Consider the following 19,055-nt stretch of genomic DNA (forward strand, 5'->3'; position numbering starts at 1 on the left):
TACTAAACTAGAGAGAACATAGAAATACAAAAAACATAGAACATAACCCAAAACCCGGAAATAATAAATCAAACACCCTTCTAAACAAACCAACACCCCAAACCACATAAAACAAATACCCCCTGCCACGTCCTGACCAAACTAATACATAAACAAATGATCAAATTTAAGGATTTCACCTTATAATAAAAGTGACAGCCATTGAAAACAGTGGTAGGCTGAATTTTCTTTTTTCTTATGGTTTCTTATGGTTTTTCCTCTGGGTTTCGCTGCTCTGGCACCCCAATGGTGGAAACAAGCTCCCTCACGACGCCAGGACAGCAGAGTCAATCACCACCTTCCGGAGACACCTGAAACCCCACCTCTTTAAGGAATACCTGGGATAGGATTAAGTAATCCTTCTAACCCTCCCCCCAACCCTCCCCCCCAAAATATATAGATGTACTATTGTAAAGTGGTTGTTCCACTGGATATCATAAGGTGAATGCACCAATTTGTAAGTCGCTCTGGATAAGAGCATCTGCTAAATGACGTATGTAAAAATGTATATCAGTTCTGTTATACTCACAGACATAATTTTAAAACAGTTTTAGAAACTTTAGAGTATTTTCTATCCAAATCTACCAATTATATGCATATTCTAGCCTCTGGGCTTGAGTAACAGGCAGTTTACTTTGGGCAAGCTTTTCATCCGGACGTGAAAATACCGTTTTTTGGTCTCCTGGGCCTACAGAGTTGTAGTTCTTAGGGATCGGCATCCCGTCAACGGGACAGTTGTAAAATCATGCAGTGCTTTGTTTCACCATCGCAGATTTTAGAGAAATAACAAATGTCGGTACATGTATCTTAAATCGGCTGAAAGCTTAAATTGTTGTTACTATAACTGCACTGTCCAATTTACATTAGCTATTACTGCTATTATTAGTCATAACAACAAAACACTTTTTTCACCGCGATAGTTTTGATAAATTCACCTCCTGAAGGTGAAATGTGTACTTACATTTTGAAATCTTGCTCTGATTTGTCATCCAAAGGGTCCCAGAGATAACATGAAGTGTCGTTTTGTTAGATAAAATCATTTTTCATATCCTAAAAAGGTCCATATAGCATGCACGATCGATTTTGTATTTCCACTCGTTCAATTAGCAAAGAAAGGAATCTATGAAAATCTCACCATAAACGTTGTTTCAACGAGTCAAATCACCTTTGTATGTATTCCTTATAGATCCTAGACCGTAACAAGACTTCACTATATCATTAGGGGTGTAGTATATCCTATAGGACACGATATTTGGTCAGAGATCGATGCCTTCATGGCACGCTTGATGGCCCGGGCGGTCTTCACTTGAACGACTCTATCTTTGTTAAATAAGCACCAATCGGGGTCAAACAGATCTAGCTAGATAGCCAATGAGCTGAGCTTTACGGTAATATCTGGAAACCCTGTGTCTGTTCGAAAATGTAGATGCTAACCTTTTGTGACAGCATACCTTTTCCTTTTGGACAAAAATTATAAGAATATTCAGAGTTATGAAGTTAAGAAAACTGGTTGTTTTGCAAATGTTGAACTTATAATATGGCTACTAATACTGTAAAAGTTAAATCTCAGTCCAAGTATACAGATTTGACAATATTCTTGCAGAAAAATGTAAAATGAATGCAAATGTCTCTTTCACAATTTGCCCATTTGTACCTGGGTGACTTCACACTAAATGTCCTGTAGCGCGCTCATACTTCAAGTTATCCATCTGAAATGGACATACACTGCTGCCATCTTGTGGACACCATCGGGATTACAAGCAGAGTGATGGCTGGAACTGGGACCTTTCTCTTGCATTTCCAAGATGGTGGGAGAAAAAAATGTATTTTTTTTCTTTGTATTTTCTTCTACCAGATCTATTGTGTTATATACTCCTACATTCAATTCACATTTCCACAAACTTTAAAGTGTTTCCTTTCAAATGGTATCAAGAATATGCATATCCTTGCTTCAGGGCCTGAGCTACAGGCAGTTAGATTTGGGTATGTCATTTAGGCAAAAATTGAAAAAAAGGGGGTTATCCCTAAGAAGTTCATTTCAACATGAAGCGTCAGCTCCATGTTTTCTAGTCTAATGTAAATTTCGTCAGGAGTGGGTTTGATACACTTCTGAGAAAAGGGTGGTTCATGAAGCTGACGTAATGTCTATGCTCACGTGGGCATGGCCACTGATTTGTTTAACTTTATATTAAAACCCATATTTTCTCATTTAGAAGGGTAACATCACATTACATCTTTTTACAAATAGTTTAATCACATACGTTTCACAATATTTAGATGTAAACCCCATAATTAACAAGTGTACAGAACCAAAGACACAGTAATGAGTGTTTCCTTGTAATGGCCATCGTCAGAATTAGACCAAGGTGCAGCGGAGGATGTGTTCATCATTAGAATTTTAATAGACTGAACGAACACAATACAAAAACGAAACAAAAACGACCAGAAACAGTTCTGTCAGGAAAACACACTAACAGAATACAATCACCCACAAAACCCAAAGGAAAAACAGGCTACTTATGTGTGACTCCCAATCAGCAACAACAAACTACAGCTGTGCCTGATTGGGAGCCACACACGGCCAAACCAATGAAACCAGCCAATATAGAAAAATTAACATAGAACACCCAGCCAATGTAACACCCTGGCCTAACCAAAATAAAGAACAAAAAAGCCCCCCAAAGGTGCGGACTCCGGACGCAAAACCTGACTCTGAAGGGGAGGGTCCGGGTGGGCCTTCCTACGGCGGCAGCTCAGGTGCGGGACGTGGACTCCACTCCACCCTCGACTTCGCTCACTTAGGTGGCGCCCCTGGCTGCGCCGGAGGACTGGTGGGCGACCCTGGCTGCGCCCGGCTGGCGGGCGTCCCTGGCTGCGCCCAGCTGGCGGGCGACCCTGGCGGCTCCGGTCTGGCGGGCGACCCTGGTGGCTCCGGGCTGGCGGGCGACCCTGGCGGCTCCGGGCTGGCGGGCGGCTCTGGCGGCTCTGGCCCAGGATTCAACAGGCTGGGGAGACATGAAGGAGGCCTGGCTCTGGGCGCAGGCATTTGACTCACCAGGCTGGGGAGACCCACTGGAAGCCTGGTCCGTGGAGGAGGCACAGGACTGACCAGGCTGGAGAGACTCAATGGAGGCCTGGTCCTGGGAGGAGGCACAGGATAAACCAGGCTGTGGGGGAGCACTGGAGTTCTGGTGCGTAGGCTTGCCAATCAAACTCCAGTCTGAATGCCCACCTTTGCCCGGCACGGGCGGAGCGCAGGCATTGGGCGAACTGAGCCCTCCCAGCGCCCTGGAGACACAGTGCGCAGAGCCGGCGCAGTATAACCTGGACCGAAACGCCGCACTGGAGACCAGACGCGCTGAGCTGGCACAATCTGTCCTGGCTCGATGCCTACACTCGCATGGCACTTGCGGAGGGATGGCCTATAGCGCACCGGGCTATGAGCGTGCACTGGAGACACTGTGTGCTTCACAGCATAACACGGTGCCTGACCAGTACCACGCTGCTTCCGGTAAGCACGGGGAGTTGGCTCAGGTCTAACGCCTGACTCCGCCAATCTCCCCGTGTGCCCCCCCAATTTTTTTAGGGGGGGCTGCCTCTCGTGTCCGTCGCGCTCCCTCGGCAGGTTGTTGCAGTGGTCAAATAATTGTTCCCATGTCCAGTCAATCCTTGACTCCAAAACCTTCAGCGAGCAGGATGCCATTACCTCCCGAGCATGCTGCTTCATCCCCTCCTGGTGCTGTTCCTTCCTCCTCTGCTTGGTCCGTTGTTGGTGGGTGATTCTGTAACGGCCGTCGTCAGAATTAGACCAAGGTGCAGCGGAGGATGTGTTCATCATTAGAATTTTAATAGACTGAACGAACACAATTCAAAAACGAAACAAAAACGACCAGAAACAGTTCTGTCAGGAAAACACACTAACAGAATACAATCACCCACAAAACCCAAAGGAAAAACAGGCTACTTATGTGTGACTCCCAATCAGCAACAACGAACTACAGCTGTGCCTGATTGGGAGCCACACACGGCCAAACCAAAGAAACCAGCCAACATAGAAAAATTAACATAGAACACCCACCCAATGTAACACTCTGGCCTAACCAAAATAAAGAACAAAAAAACCCTCTCTATGGCCAGGGCGTTACATTCCTTTCCTTCATGAAATCACCAAATGAAACACATTCATCATGACTGTCCCTTAAGTATTTACGGACCACTCCCACATTCTCAAAAATATTGTTTAATTACTCAAGCTTTTGATGTTCAAGAGTCTTTCTGTGTTCCACAGTTTATCCTCCAATTTCGAACACTACAGAGAATAGAGGCAGCGTATTTTATGACCGCCATAAAACAGCCGACTTCCTGCTCTCCCCGTCTACGAGAGAGAGCATGCTGTAGAGCAGACCCACTGTCACCTGATCCTTCATATCGTCACAGGAGAGTTATGACAATACTAACTGACAGGAACTGTCATTGCTAATTGCAATGACTTACATGAACTCTCATATTTAACAATTGTAGTTGTATTTATTATGGTTCCCCATTAGCTGCTGCCATTAGCCACTCTTCCTGGGGTCCAGCAAAATTAAGGTAGTTATATAGAACTTTAAAAACATTACAATACATTTCACAACAGATTTCACAACACATTAAGTCGGGGCAATTATGTGGCAATTTTAATTTTCCTAAGTCCCTCTTTGTGGCACCTGACCACAATAATAGGGCCTGTAGGACCTGCCTTGTTGATAGAGTTGTTAAGAAGGCAGAAAAGCAGTTTATTATGGACAGACCTCTCCCCATCTTAGCTACTGCATCAATTGGTTTTGACCATGACAATTTACAACCCAGGGTTACTCCAAGCAGTTTAGTCTCCTCAACTTGCTCAATTTCAACATTATTCATTACATGATTTAGTTGAAGTTCAGGGTTTAGGGAATGATTTGTCCCAAATACAGTTTTTTAACCTATTTCTTGCCACCTATTCTGAAACGGACTGCAGATTACGTTTTGCAGAGGTTTCACTTGCTGCGGTAGCTTACGTGTATAGTGTTGAGTCATTAGCATAGATAGACACACAGGCTTTACTCAGAGCCAGTGGCAGGTCATTAATAAATATTGAAAAAAGTAAGGGGCCTTGCCACCTGCTTTGGGGAATGCCTGACTCTACCTAGATTATGTTGGAGAGGCTTCCTTTACAGAACACTATCTGTGTTCTGTTAGACAGGTAAGTCACGATCTACAATATAGCAGGGGGTGTAAAGCCAAAACACGTATATTTTCCAGCAGCAGATTATGATCAATAATGTCAAAGCTACACTGAAGTCTAACAAAATAGCTCCCACAATATTTTTATTATCAATTTCTCTCAGCCAATCATCAGCCATTTGTTTAAGTGTTGTGCATGTTGAATGCCCTTCCCTATAAGCAAGTTGAAAATCTGTTGTTCATTTTTTACTGTGATACAGTGCCTTGCAAAAGCATTCATCCCCTTTGGACACACAAAATAGTCCAAATTGGTGAAGTGAAATGAAAAAAATAAGTTGTTTTAAAAAATTCTAAAAAATGAAAAATGGAAAAGTGGTGCGTGCATATGTATTCACCCCCTTTGCTATGGAGCCCCAAAATAAGATATGGGGCAAACAATTACCTTCAGAAGTCACATAATTAGTTAAATAAAGTCCACCTGTGTGCAATCTAAGTGTCACATGATCTGTCACATGATCTCAGTATATATACAACTGTTCTGAAAGACCCCAGAGTCTGCAACACCACTAAGCAAGCGGCACCACCAAGCAAATGGCACCATGAAGACCATGGAGCTCTCCATGCAGGTCAGGGACAAAGCTGTGGAGAAGTACAGATCAGGGTTGGCTTATAAAAAAATATCTGAAACGTTGAACATCCCAAGGAGCATCATTAAATCCATTATGAAAAAATGAAAAGAATTTGGCACCACAACAAACCTGCCAAGAGAGGGCCGCCCACCAAAACTCACGGACCAGGCAAGGAGGGCATTAATCAGAGAGGCAACAAAGATACCAAAGATAACCCTGAAGGAGCTGCAATGCTCCACAGCGGAGATTGGAGTATCTGTCCATAGAACCACTTTAAGCCGTACACTCTACAGAGCTGGGCTTTATGGAAGAGTGTCCAGAAAAAAGCCATTGCTTGAAGAAAGAAATTAGCAAACACGTTTGGTGTTCGCCAAAGGCATGTGGGAGACTCCCCAAAGATATGGAAGAATGTACTCTGGTCAGATGAGACTAAAATTGAGCTTTTTGGCCATCAAGGAAAATGCTATGTCTGGTGCAAACCCAACACCTCTCATCACCCCGAGAATAACATCCCCACAGTGAAACATGGTGGTGGCAGCATCATGCTGTGGGGATGTTTTTCATTGGCAGGGACTGGGAAACTGGTCAGAATTGAAGGAATGATGGATGCTAAATACAGAGAAATCCTTCAGGGAAACCTCTTTCAGTCTTCCAGACATTTGAGACTGGGACGGAGGTTAACCTTCCAGCAGGACAAGGACCCTAAGCATACTGCTAAAGCAACACTTGCGTGGTTTAAGGGGAAACATTTAAATGTCTTGGAATGGCCTAGTCAAAGCCCAGACCTCAATCCAATTGAGAATACGTGTGTCAGGTGGTGGGTAACTGGTGCAGTGAATCAGGTGCAGGACAGCAGAAATGAGTGTACAAGGTATTTAATTTCACGACAGCACCAGTATACTGACAATACTCAAGGTGCGGAGAAATACCGGTCACTCGAAAATAAAGGCGGAAATACATAACCCGGCAAACATAACCAGCCGACAAGTACCGACATCAACAGTCAATAAACACGCACACTAACATGTGGGAAACAGAGGGTTAAATAATGAACATGTAATTGGGGAATAGAAACCAGGTGTGTAGAAAACAAAGACAAAACAAATGGAAAATGAAAAGTGGATTGGCGACGGCTAGAAGACCGGTGACGTCGACCGTCGAACGCCGCACGAACAAGGAGAGGGACCGACTTCGGCAGAAGTCGTGACAATGTGGTGTGACTTAAAGATTGCTGTACACCAGTGGAACCTATCCAACTTGAAGGAGCTGAAGCAGTTTTGCCTTGAAGAATGGGCAAAACTCCCAGTTACTAGATCTGCCAAGCCTATAGAGACATACCACAAGAGACTAGCAGCTGTAATTGCTGCAAAATGTGACTCTGCAAAGTATTGTTTTTGGGGGGGTGAATAGTTATGCACACTCAAGTTTTCTGTTTTTTGTCTTTGTTCTTGTTTGTTTCACAAGAAATCATATTTTGTATCTTCAGAGTGGTAGGCATGATGTGTAAATCAAGTGATACAAAGCCCCCCAAAACATATGTTTTAATTCCAGGTTGTAAGGTAACAAAATAGGAAAAATGCCAAGGGGGTGAATACTTTCTCAAGCCACTGTATCTGTTCAAACACAATTTTTTCCAAAAGTTTACTGAACGTTGGTAACAGGCTGATTGGTCGGCTGTTTGAGCCAGTTAAGGGTGCTTTGCTATTCTTGAGTAGCGGAATTACTTTTGCTTCCCTCCAGGCCTGAGGGCAAACACTTTCCTGTAGGCTTAGATTGAAAAGATGGCAAATGGGACTGACAATATAATCCACTATCATTCTCAGTAATTTTCCATCCAAGCTGTCAGACCCAGGTGGCTTTTCATTGTTAATAGAACAATAATTGTTTCACCTCTTCCACACTCACTTTACAGAATTCAAAATGACAAAGCTTGTATTTCATCATTTGACCAGTTATGTATGGATGTGTAGGTTCAGAATTTGTTGTTGGCATTTCATGCCTACATTTTCTAATCTTGCCAATTAAAAATATAATTAAAGTAGTTGGCAATATCAGTGGGTTTTGTGATGAATGAGCCATCTGATTCAATGAATGATGGAGCGGAGATTACCTTTTGGCACAAAATATAATTTAACTTGCTCCAAAGCTTTTTACTGTCATTCTTTATATCATTTATCTCTGTTTCATAGTACAGTTTCTTCTTCTTTTTGTTAGGTTTAGACACTTGATTTCTCAATTTACAGTACATTTGCCAATCAGATGTGCAGCCAGACTTATTTGCCATTCCTTTTGCCTCATCCCTCTCAACCATAATATTTTTCAAATCCTCATCAATCCATGGGGATTTAACATTTTTTTGTTATTTTCTTAATGGGTGCATGTGGAACTGGAATCAGCAATTTCAGAAATGTTTCAGGTGCAGCGTCTGGTTTCTCCTCATTACACACCACAGAACAGCAACTATTATCTAAATCCTCAACATAGGAATCACTACAAAACGTATTGTTTGACCTCTTATATTAGGCCCAGCCTTTGGAACTTTGGTTTTCCCTCATATGGCTACTATATTATGATCACTACATCTGCTGGATTTGGATACTGCTTTAGAGCAGATTTCTGCAGCATTAGTAAAGATGTGATCAATACATGTGGATAATTTCATTCCTGTGCTGTTAGCAAATACCCTGGTAGGTTGACTGATAAGCTGAACCAGGTTGCAAGCACTGGTTACATTTTGAAGCTTTTTTGAGTGGGCAGCTTGATGAAGCCAGTCAATATTTAGCTCATCCAGAAAATATACCTCTGATGATATCACATACATTATCAAGTATTTCACACATATTATCCAGATACTGACCGTTAGCACTTGGTCTATAGCAACTTTCCACAAGAATGGGCTTTAGGTGAGGCAGGTGACATTTTTTTGCCATATTTCTTCAATAGCATTTGATATGAGATTGTATCTAAGCTTTACAGGAATATGAGTCTGAACATAAATGGCAACATCTCCACCATTGGCATTCCTGTCTTTTCTGAAGATGTTGAAACTATGTATTACTGCCACTGAATCACCAAAGTTATTATTATCTAAGTGAGTTTCAGAGAGAGTCAGTATATGAATGTTATCTGTTACTAGCAAGTTATTAATTTCATGAACCTTGTTTCTTCGGCTACATGTGTTAATGTGGGCTATATTTTTCACTTTTCTGGGAGACTTGATTGTTTTTTATTGCTTTACTAGGAGGCTTATCATAGGTAGTAGACATGACAATTATATTTATGATTGAGCTGAGCTGCACACAGTGGACTTCCGAATAGGGCAAACATATTCCTACTCGGGTAAACTAGCATCAGTGCTAACATATAACTCAGGTTCATAGGTGCATGAGAACTGCATACAATAGCTGTAGAATTGACAGAGGCTTTCAGGGGAGTTAGAGGGACATAAATTATGTTACTTACATTATGACAGCCAACGCCGCTGGGAAAATGTACATTTTCATCAGCACAGCAACACAATGGTAGGGATTATCTGAGCAGGGCTTGGGTCACTGATAAGTAACTTTCTCAACGCAACCTTGAAATGCACGGACATGGTCCAGAAGCCAAGATGATTTGGATGGACTCCGTCATTCCTGTAGAGCATCTACTGTTTCCAAAAGGTGTCAAAGTTATCTATAAAAGTTATGCCAACAGAGCAACAGTAATATTTTAACCAGGTGTGTAATGCCAGTAGCTTGCTGAGTCTTTCACAGCCACGGCCCAGCAATGGTAACAGGCCTGAAATAATTGACCGCTTTTTGGAATCTTTAAGAGCTCAAATCAGTTCGTTATAACACGTTTTTAGCAGTTCCGAGCTAGCCCCTATAATGTTGTTTGACCGCACATGGACTATGACAGCGTCAGCACCCGGCAGTTGTTGTAGAATGGTAGGAAGCAGCCTTGTAATGTCCTGTATTCGTGCTCCAGGATAGCACATGGTTTCTCACCATAGAGCTGGCGATGACGACAGCAGGTGAAATGGCTGAGGAGGTCCGGCTGTTCTTTCGCCTAGAGTGGTTTATAAGACCCCTGGAAGACCGATGGGAGGTGCGTCCCAAGACAGAACAAAGGACGCAGGTACCTCCGGATCGGATGTCGAAGTGGAAGCCCCCAGGGATGAAGGCGCCGGAACCTCTGGATCCAGGGCGGCAAGCTGTTTGAATTCTGTATCCGGTCCGGGCTTCCCATCGCAAAGGAGGCCCCTATTGCCAAAGGCCGCTGCTTTTGAATTCCACTGCGAGTGACGTGCCTCCACGGCTGGTTGGTAGGGTCAAGAATAGAAACATCTACTAAGTCATCCAGAAGCAACCTACTAACTCCATTCTCCAGGGAAGGGGGAGACACCTTCTGGAAAGTCGGCTGGGGAGAGACGACACGGCGGCGACACTCCCACCAGACCAGAGCAGCATCCAGCTACTGGAGTAGAAGAGAAAGAGAAAATAGGCAGGCATATATTCCCCAGTAGCTTGTGTAAGTTCGCCAGTTATTTGCTAATATTAGTCCCCTGCAAGCAAACAGTTGTTACATTGAAAGTCCAGACGGTCCACATTGTCCTAGAATAGAGCAAAATAAACACAGCTCCTGCAGCGTTGAAAACGTTTGTTAGTTACTTCCATTTACAATCTAGCTAGGCTGGCTGGGCTTCCGTGTCTCTGTTCTTGACAGGAAGTGCTGTAGAAACAAGCAGAACATTGCAGTGAGCCAAAACACCGGTCAAGAAGTTAGGGAGAGACAGGTAGAAGGAGCATTTGCTAACCAACAAGCAGTGTGAATGAGCATACATCCTTACAAAGAGAAACACATTCGAGAAAAACATACAGAAGTGTTTAACCCCGTACATAAACAGTTAATAAGCCATAGCTACATAGACAATTAACCACCAACATTTTTATATCTGTCACTATTTCTGGAGTGTCCCCTGCTGTGGCAGGTGCTATACATTTACATTTACATTTTAGTCATTTAGCAGACGCTCTTATCCATAGCAACTTACAGTAGTGAATGCATACATTTCATTCATTTCATGCATTTTTTTGTTGTTGTACCTACTATAGAAGGTTAACACTGACAACTGGCACTCAGGCTACTATTTATCCCTTGTGCTGCACTACGAAAGCCCTGTGTGTGATGCTGCCACACAGTGATAACCTCATGTGGTCGTAGGTTTGTGTGTGTGACTCCCTGTCTTCCACTGAATGACAGAGAGAGAGAGAGAGAGACAGAGAGAGAGAGAGAGAGAGAATAGAGAGAGAGATACTTAGTCAGTTGTACAACTGAATGCATTGAACTGAAATGTGTCTTCTGCATTTAACCCAACCCCTCTGAATCAGAGAGGTGCGGGGGCTGCCTTAATCGACATCCACGTCATCGGTGCCCGGGGATAGCCGAACAATTCAATTCAATTAAATTCGCTTTATTGGCATGACGTAACAATGTACATATTGCCAAAGCTTATTTTGTATATTTACAATATAAAAAAAAAATATATATATATATATATATAAATAAAAAATTAGAATCAAAATTGTCAACGGGACAACAGTAACAACAATAACCAAGGGTCAAAATAACCATACATTCAACAATAACAATAGCCATACAGTAGAGTACATGTGCAGGTTTATTGGTCTGTCAGACACTGTCCCTCATCTTATGGCAGGCAGCAATGTAGTGCGCTGCCAACACACAGCTCTCTGCGTCTTCCCCCAACAGGACGGGTAGCCTATCCTCATCAGAGAGGTCTTTAAAACCTTGAATAAGGGTTTCAAATTTGGGGAAATGACACTCTAATTGTTTTATATTTTTTACATTTTGTCAGGAAATGTAGCTCCGTCTCAGGTTCTGCTGTTGTGCAGTGGTTGCACAGCCTTTCCTCTACAGGGAGCCAGGTTTTCCTGTGTCTACCCTTCTCAATGGCAAGGCTGTGCTCACTGAGCCTGTACTTTGTCAAGGTTTTTCTAAGGTTTTGATCAGTAACCATGGTCAAGTATTTAGCCATAGTGTACTGTTGATTTAGGGCCAGATAGCACTGCATTTTGCTTTGTGTTTGTGCTTGTGTTTCCAAATAAGCAATGTAGTTTTGTTTTGACTGTGTTGTAATTTGGTTTATTCTGATTGATTGATTGGATGTTCTGGTCCTGAGGCTTCAGTGTGTTAGTAGAACAGGTTTGTGAACTCAGCCCCAGGACCAGCTGGATGAGGGGACTCTTTTCTTTGCTCAGCTCTGGACTTCACTCTCTCTGTGCATCTCATCACATGGATTCTCCCATATTGTCACATGCAGAGGCTACTGCTGGGTTTCATACCTAATCTTGTATCAGAGACTTTTCAAATAGATTAATACATAGTATACCTACACACTAACAAATACACACACACACAAACACACAGACACTGTAAGCTGGGTGTCTAAAACCCTGCTGATACAATATGTTGGTAATCAGAACCATAATAAAGAAACAGAAGTGTCACAGCAAAATATTCACGGCTGGATAAAGACACTATCCCTCTAGAATCTATACAGACCCCAGAGAGAACTACAATAAATCAACAACATACTACTACTACTGAGCAAGAGACTCTCAGAATGCTAAAACAAATAGACTTCCACACAATACATATACACACAAAGAAACAGACTACATATCATAATGTGTTTGTGTATTGTGTTTAAGTATTATAATTGTTGTTGTATGTCTTTGCTCACCTTCTCCCATAGGATGAGAATGACAACCCGCCAAAGTTCAGCAAGCCGTCCTACCTCGTCAAGATCCCTGAGAACATCATTGCAGGTGCGTTGGAGTCATAGAAATATAATAACTTTATTAGGTAACAATTTATTTTGACTACATAGCCATAGTGCTTTTATTACACATCTATAAGCATTTCATGAACGTCTTATAACAGATCCAAACTGCATTATTAAAGGTTAATGTATATCCATAGCATATCCATAGAGCAATCATGCTATGCAATAGCTCATATTTAGGTATCTTAATTGTTGAATCATTACAATGATGGTGTAGTGTCATCATTATGGCTGTTCTTACAATTTGTGCTTCTGCCATACCAGTGTCGGTGAATATGTACATTAAGTTGCCCCTATTACTATGTGGCTACACAGTAGTACTTACAATGTAACAATCTTTCACAACCAACTCTGTAATTACAATGTTGTTAAAGGGACATACATGTATTTACAATGTACTTACCCAGGAGCAAGCAACTTCTTGTGAAGTGAAGTGACATTTTTAGTTATTTTGTAGTTACAATGCAACAACCTTTGCAGAGACAATAGGCTAACCAGGAAAAATAAGGAAACAGGAGAACATTTTTCAGTGTGAATTTTCTTTAATTGATTTGACTCATATTCAAACCATTAAAATTAAATTCCCAATTTCAGACTCAAAGCAATAACAATTAGTAAATTGTACTAACTAGTTAGTAAAACGTACTAACACGGTGTGGTAAAGCTAGCTAGCTAGCTAGCTAGCATTTCCCAATGTTTCACTAATGCAGCTCGCTAGCTAGCTAAGCACTGGTACAATGTCAACATGTTTTCCAACTCAGTCAATACAAGTTACACAATTCACATATAAAGCTTATGAAACATTTAGTTATAACCCTTTAGCCCCAATATATTTCCAGAATGCTGCTGTAGATACTTGGTCATTTTCAAGATAAAGCTACATTTTCTCATACATTTCAAACAAACAGACATAGCTCAAAAGAACAATTCACAATTACAAGTTAACTTAGTTTTAAAGAGCACAAATTCGTATTTCATATGACACCACATTCATGTCAATAGGAATAACACTACATTGTCAAATCAAATGTATTTATAAAGCCCTTTTTACATCAGCAGAAGTCAAAGTGCTTATACAGAATCCCAGCCTAAAACCCCAAACAGCAAGCAATGTAGATGTAGAAGCACGGTAGCTAGGAAAAACTCTCTAGAATGCCAGGAACCGAGGAAGAAACCTAGAGATTAAATAATGAGTAACATCTCGGTCCACACCCCCTGGAGCCACACTCTTAGCTCCCTACTTCCTGCCACTGTAGCCATCACAAAGCGAATGCACAAGTTGCATTTTGAATTCCTTCAGGGATATGTGCCTGTGATTTCTGGGAAAGGGCCTTTACAGGGTCCCCCACACAGTGTAAGCATTGATAATAGCAATGTTGATCTTCCCCAAAACACATACTTCCACCATTTCCTGCCTGTGAGTCCAGGACTATAGTAGTTCCTGAGTTGGTTGAGATGGTCAACCCTGCCCATTTTCTTGTTATAATCCAGGACCAGCTCTGGAACAGATATGCCTATATTATGGTACTGGTTTTAGGGTGTCATTCCCTGACCGGTTAGAACATAGTACATATCTCATTTGTCCCTCCAGCGGAATGCCATAACAGTATCCGCAGACCATATTGGACTCTGACCTCTGTGGACATTGCCCTCTATAATGGCCATTGGATATTCTTCCTATTGGGCCTTACTGTGCCACAATAGTATGTGTCAGCATCAAGAAGATCTCTCACCAGAGGCATGGGTGAAAATAAGTTGTCAGCATAGTCATGGCAAACCATAACCTACAGATCAACATGAATCACTGTAGTGTCCAGTTATGTCACACCCTGACCAGTAAAGGGGTTATTTGTTATTTGAGTTTGGTCAGGACGTGGCAGGGGGTATTTGTTTTATATGGTTCGGGGTGGTTGTGTATGTAGAGGGGTGTTAGATTTATGTATTCCGGGGTTTTTGGTTATTTTTCTATGTTAGTTTATTTCTATGTTATGTCTAGTCGTTTGTATTTCTATGTTTTGCTAATTGGTGTTGGGGCCTTCAGTTGGAGGCAGCTGTCTATCGTTGCCTCTGATTGAAGGTCCTATAATTAGGAGTATGTTTGTTTTGGGGTTTGTGGGAGATTGTTTCTTGTATTGCTGTGTGTTGCCTACCAGACTGTTTTGTCGTCCGTTTATCGTTTTGTCGTGTTTGTTTTGGATAAATAAAAATGAGCATTCACATACCCGCTACGCCTTGGTCCATCCATTACGACGACCGTGACAAGTTCGGTGGCTAGTTAGCTGGCCAGACTGTTTTGTCGTCCGTTTATCGTTTTGTCGTGTTTGTTTTGGATAAATAAAAATGAGCATTCACATACCCGCTACGCCTTGGTCCATCCATTACGACGACCGTGACAAGTTCGGTGGCTAGTTAGCTGGTTGTCTGTATGGCTAGCTAGCGAATGTGACAGCTCAAATCAAATCAAAATGATTTCAAATCCAATTTTATTGGTCACATGCACATGGTTAGCAGATGTTATTGTGAGTGTCGCGAAATGCTTGTGCTTCTAGTTCTGACAGTGCAGCAATATCTAACATGTAATCTAACAATTCCACAACAACTCCCTGATACACACAAATCTAAGAAAAGGAATAGAATAATAATATATACATATAAATATATGGATGAGCAATTACAGAGCGGCATATGCACGATGCAATAGATTGTATAAAATACAGTATATACACTACCGTTCAAAAGTTTGGGGTCCCTTAGAAATATCCTTGTTTCTGAAAGAAAAGCACATTTTTTGTCCATTAAAAAAAACTTCAAATTGATCAGAAATACAGTGTAGACATTGCATCTAGACGTTCCGCTAGCGGAACGCCTCGCCAAATATCCAATGGAAGAATGTGGCGCGAAATACAAATAGCTCAAAAATGCAATAATTTCAATTTTTCAACCACACAACTATTTTACACCATTTTAAAGACAAGACTCTCGTTAATCTAACGACATTGCCCGATTTCAAAAAGGCTTTACAGCGAAAGCAAAACATTAGATTGTGTTAGGAGAGTACATAGCCAAAAACAATCACACAGCCATTTTCCATGCAAGCATATATGTCACATAAACCGAAAACACAGCTAAAAGAAGCACTAACCTTTGATGATCTTCATCAGATGACACTCCTAGGACATTATGTTATACAATGCATGCATGTTTTGTTCAATCAAGTTCATATTCATATAAAAAAACAGCTTTTTACATTAGCATGTGATGTTCAGTACTAGCATTCCCACCCAAAACTTCCGGTGAATTTACTAAATTAATCATCATAAACCTTGACAAAATACATAACAATTATTTTAAGAATTCTAGATACAGAACTCCTTTATGCAATCGCTATGTCAGTTTCTAAAATAGCTTTTCGGCGAAAGCACATTTTGCAATATTCTGAGTACATAGCTCAGCCATCACGGCTAGCTATTCAGACACCCGCCAACTTCGGAGCTCACTAAACTCAGAATTAGTATTAGAAAAATTGGATTACCTTTGCTGTTCTTCGTCAGAATGCACTCCCAGGACTGCTACTTCCACAACAAATGTTGTTTTTGTTCCATGTAATCCATAGTTATGTGCAAATACCTCCGTTTTGTTCGTGCGTTCAGGTCACTATCCGAAGGGTAACGCGCGAGCGCATTTCGAGACAAAAAATGTCAAAATGTTCCATTACCGTACTTAGAAGCATGTAAAAGGCTGTTTAAAATCAATTTTTATGGTATCTTTCTCGTAAAATAGCGATAATATTCCAACCGGACAATAGTCTATTCATTCAAAGGCCAAAAGAAAAAATGGCGAGGTCTCGTGAAGGCGCATTTCCAATCTCTTAGTCACCAGGCAGTCCACTGACAAACTGTGCTCCTGTACTCTGCCCAGAGACAGGAGACGCCTCAATCCGCTTTCTGAACGCTTTAGAGAGCCAATGGAAGCCTTAGAAAGTGCAACGTAACAGCTCAGATACTGTAGTTTCGATAGAGAAGCAAAAGAAGGACTACAAATTCACAGACAGGCCACTTCCTGCTTGGAATATTCTCAGGTTTTTGCCTGCCATATGAGTTCTGTTATACTCACATTCAAACAGTTTTAGAAAATGTAGAGTGTGTTCTGTCCAAATCTACTAATAATATGCATATTCCCGCTTCTGGGCAAGAGTAGTAACCAGTTTAAATCGGGTAAGTTTTTTATCCGGCCGTGAAAATGCTGCCCCCTATCCCAGACAGGTTAACGTTATAAATGACTATTGTAGCTGTAAACGGCAGATTTTTTATGGAATATCTACATAAGAGTACAGAGGCACATTATCAGCAACCATCACTCCTGTGTTCCAAAGGCACATTGTGGTAGCTAATCCAAGTTTATCATTTTAAAAGATGAATTGATCATTAGAAAACCCTTTTGCAATTATGTTAGCACAGCTGAAAAGGATATTCCATGCGAGAAATTGCCAAGAAACTGAAGATCTCGTACAACGCTATGTACTACTCCCTTCACAGAACAGCGCAAACCGTCTCTAACCAGAATAGAAAGAGGAGTGGGAGGCCCAGGTGCACAACTGAGCAAGAGGACAAGTGCATTAGAGTGTCTAGTTTGAGAAACAGACGCCTCACAAGTCCTCAACTGGCAGCTTCATTAAATAGTACCTGCAAAACACCAGTCTCAACGTCAACAGTGAAGAGGCGACTCCGGGATGCTGGCCTTCTAGGCAGAGTTTCTCTGTTAAGTGTCTGTGTTTTTTTGCCCATCTCAATCTTTTATTTTTATTGTCCATTCTGAGATATGGCTTTTTCTTTGCAACTCTGCTTAGAAGGCCAGCATCCCAGATGTTCAATTTTGGTCTTTAATGCACGGCCGACAGACAAGTTCCTTACCTTCTCCCTGTTCCACTAAGCCTCCTCCATTTTTGTGGTAATGCTGCAATCAGTTGGTTGTAATTTTGGATATTTCAGACTTTTCCAATTTATGACATAATTTACAAAGATTATACCGTCTTTAAAAAAACAAAATGCCAAAATGATGTTTTTTATTAACAGTGCCGTGAAAAAGTATTTGCCCCAGTTCTAATTTCAACCAAAACCTAATGTTAGGTAAAGGGAACCTGAGTGAACAAATAACACAACAATTACATACTTATTTCATAAACAAAGTTATGCAGCACCCAATGCCCCTGTGTCATAAGCGTCGATGAAAGGGGACCAAAGCACAGCGGGTAAAGTGCTCATCTTCTTTTATTATTTAATAAAGTGAACACTTAAACAAAAATAACAAACCGACAATCAACAGTTCCGTAAGGCACAGGCTATACCGAAAACAGCCACCCACAAACCCAAAGGAAAAAACAGGCTGCCTAAGTATGGCTTCCAATCAGAGACAACGAAAGACACCTGCCTCTGATTGGAAACCATACTCGGCCACACATAGAAAATGAAAATAGAAAAAGAAAACTAGAACATATCCCCTGGAAACAAACAAACCCCAAAACACACAGAAACAACACCCCCTGTCATGCTCTGGCCATACTACAATGACAAATGACCCCTTTACTGGTCAGGACGTGACACCCTGTGTGAAAAAGTAATTTCCGCTTTACACTCAACTGGTTGTGCCACCTTTAACTGCAATGACTCCAACCAAACGCTTCCTGTAGTTGTTGATCAGTCTCTAACGACGCTGTGGAGGAATTTTGGCCCACTCTTGCATGCAGAACTGCTTTAAGTCAGTGACATTTGTGGGTTTTCAAGCATGAACTGCTCGTTTCAAGTCCTGCCACAACATCTCAATTAGGATTAGGTCTGGACTTTGTCTAGGCCATTCCAAAACTTTACATTTGTTGCTTTTTAGCCATTTTCATGTAGACTTGATTGTGTGTTTTGGATCATTGTCCTGTTGCCAGGGGTGAAGCCATCTGATTGGCCACCCCAGGTGGCCACCCCAGGTGCCACCCCAAAACTTAATTCGCTACTGGCAGTTTGATGCTGATTGACATCTCATTTCACCTCATTTATTTTGATGTTCGGCGGCACATTTTTCAAATCGAGGATGAGGAAGAGAGAATATTATTGTTGGTTGCGAGATACAGAAGAATAGGAATAAGAAGAACAGACAGACAGAAGAAGAAGATAGAATGTTTCCACAGCTCCACCAGATCTTTTCGCAATTGGCGAAAGCATCATATTTGAAGTAAGTTTTAATGGAGCCAAAGGTCTAGAGTTAATTTACACAGCAACTCAACTTTCATAAAAGTTGTTCAGGAAACCTAAACCCGATGCTAAACCTTAACCTGTTGGGGATAG

The 19,055-nt window shown here is 41.6% G+C and overlaps 1 protein-coding gene across 4 annotated transcripts in view; it reads left to right on the top strand.

Annotated features, from left to right (window-relative positions):
- Positions 1-19,055, top strand: part of LOC115162910 (cadherin-23) — a 712,130-nt gene that overhangs the window by 404,216 nt on the left and 288,859 nt on the right. For all 4 annotated transcript variants that reach the window (XR_003869666.1, XM_029714423.1, XM_029714440.1 and 1 more), the window contains exon 18: positions 12,634-12,706. Coding sequence is in view for 3 of the 4 variants with exons in the window: in XM_029714423.1 (XP_029570283.1) it covers positions 12,634-12,706 (73 nt within the window). In the remaining variant the exon portion in view is untranslated. The remainder of the gene's footprint in view (positions 1-12,633; positions 12,707-19,055) is intronic.

Source organism: Salmo trutta, chromosome 2, assembly GCF_901001165.1.
Source record: "Salmo trutta chromosome 2, fSalTru1.1, whole genome shotgun sequence".
In the NCBI taxonomy this organism is placed as follows: Eukaryota; Metazoa; Chordata; class Actinopteri; order Salmoniformes; family Salmonidae; genus Salmo; species Salmo trutta.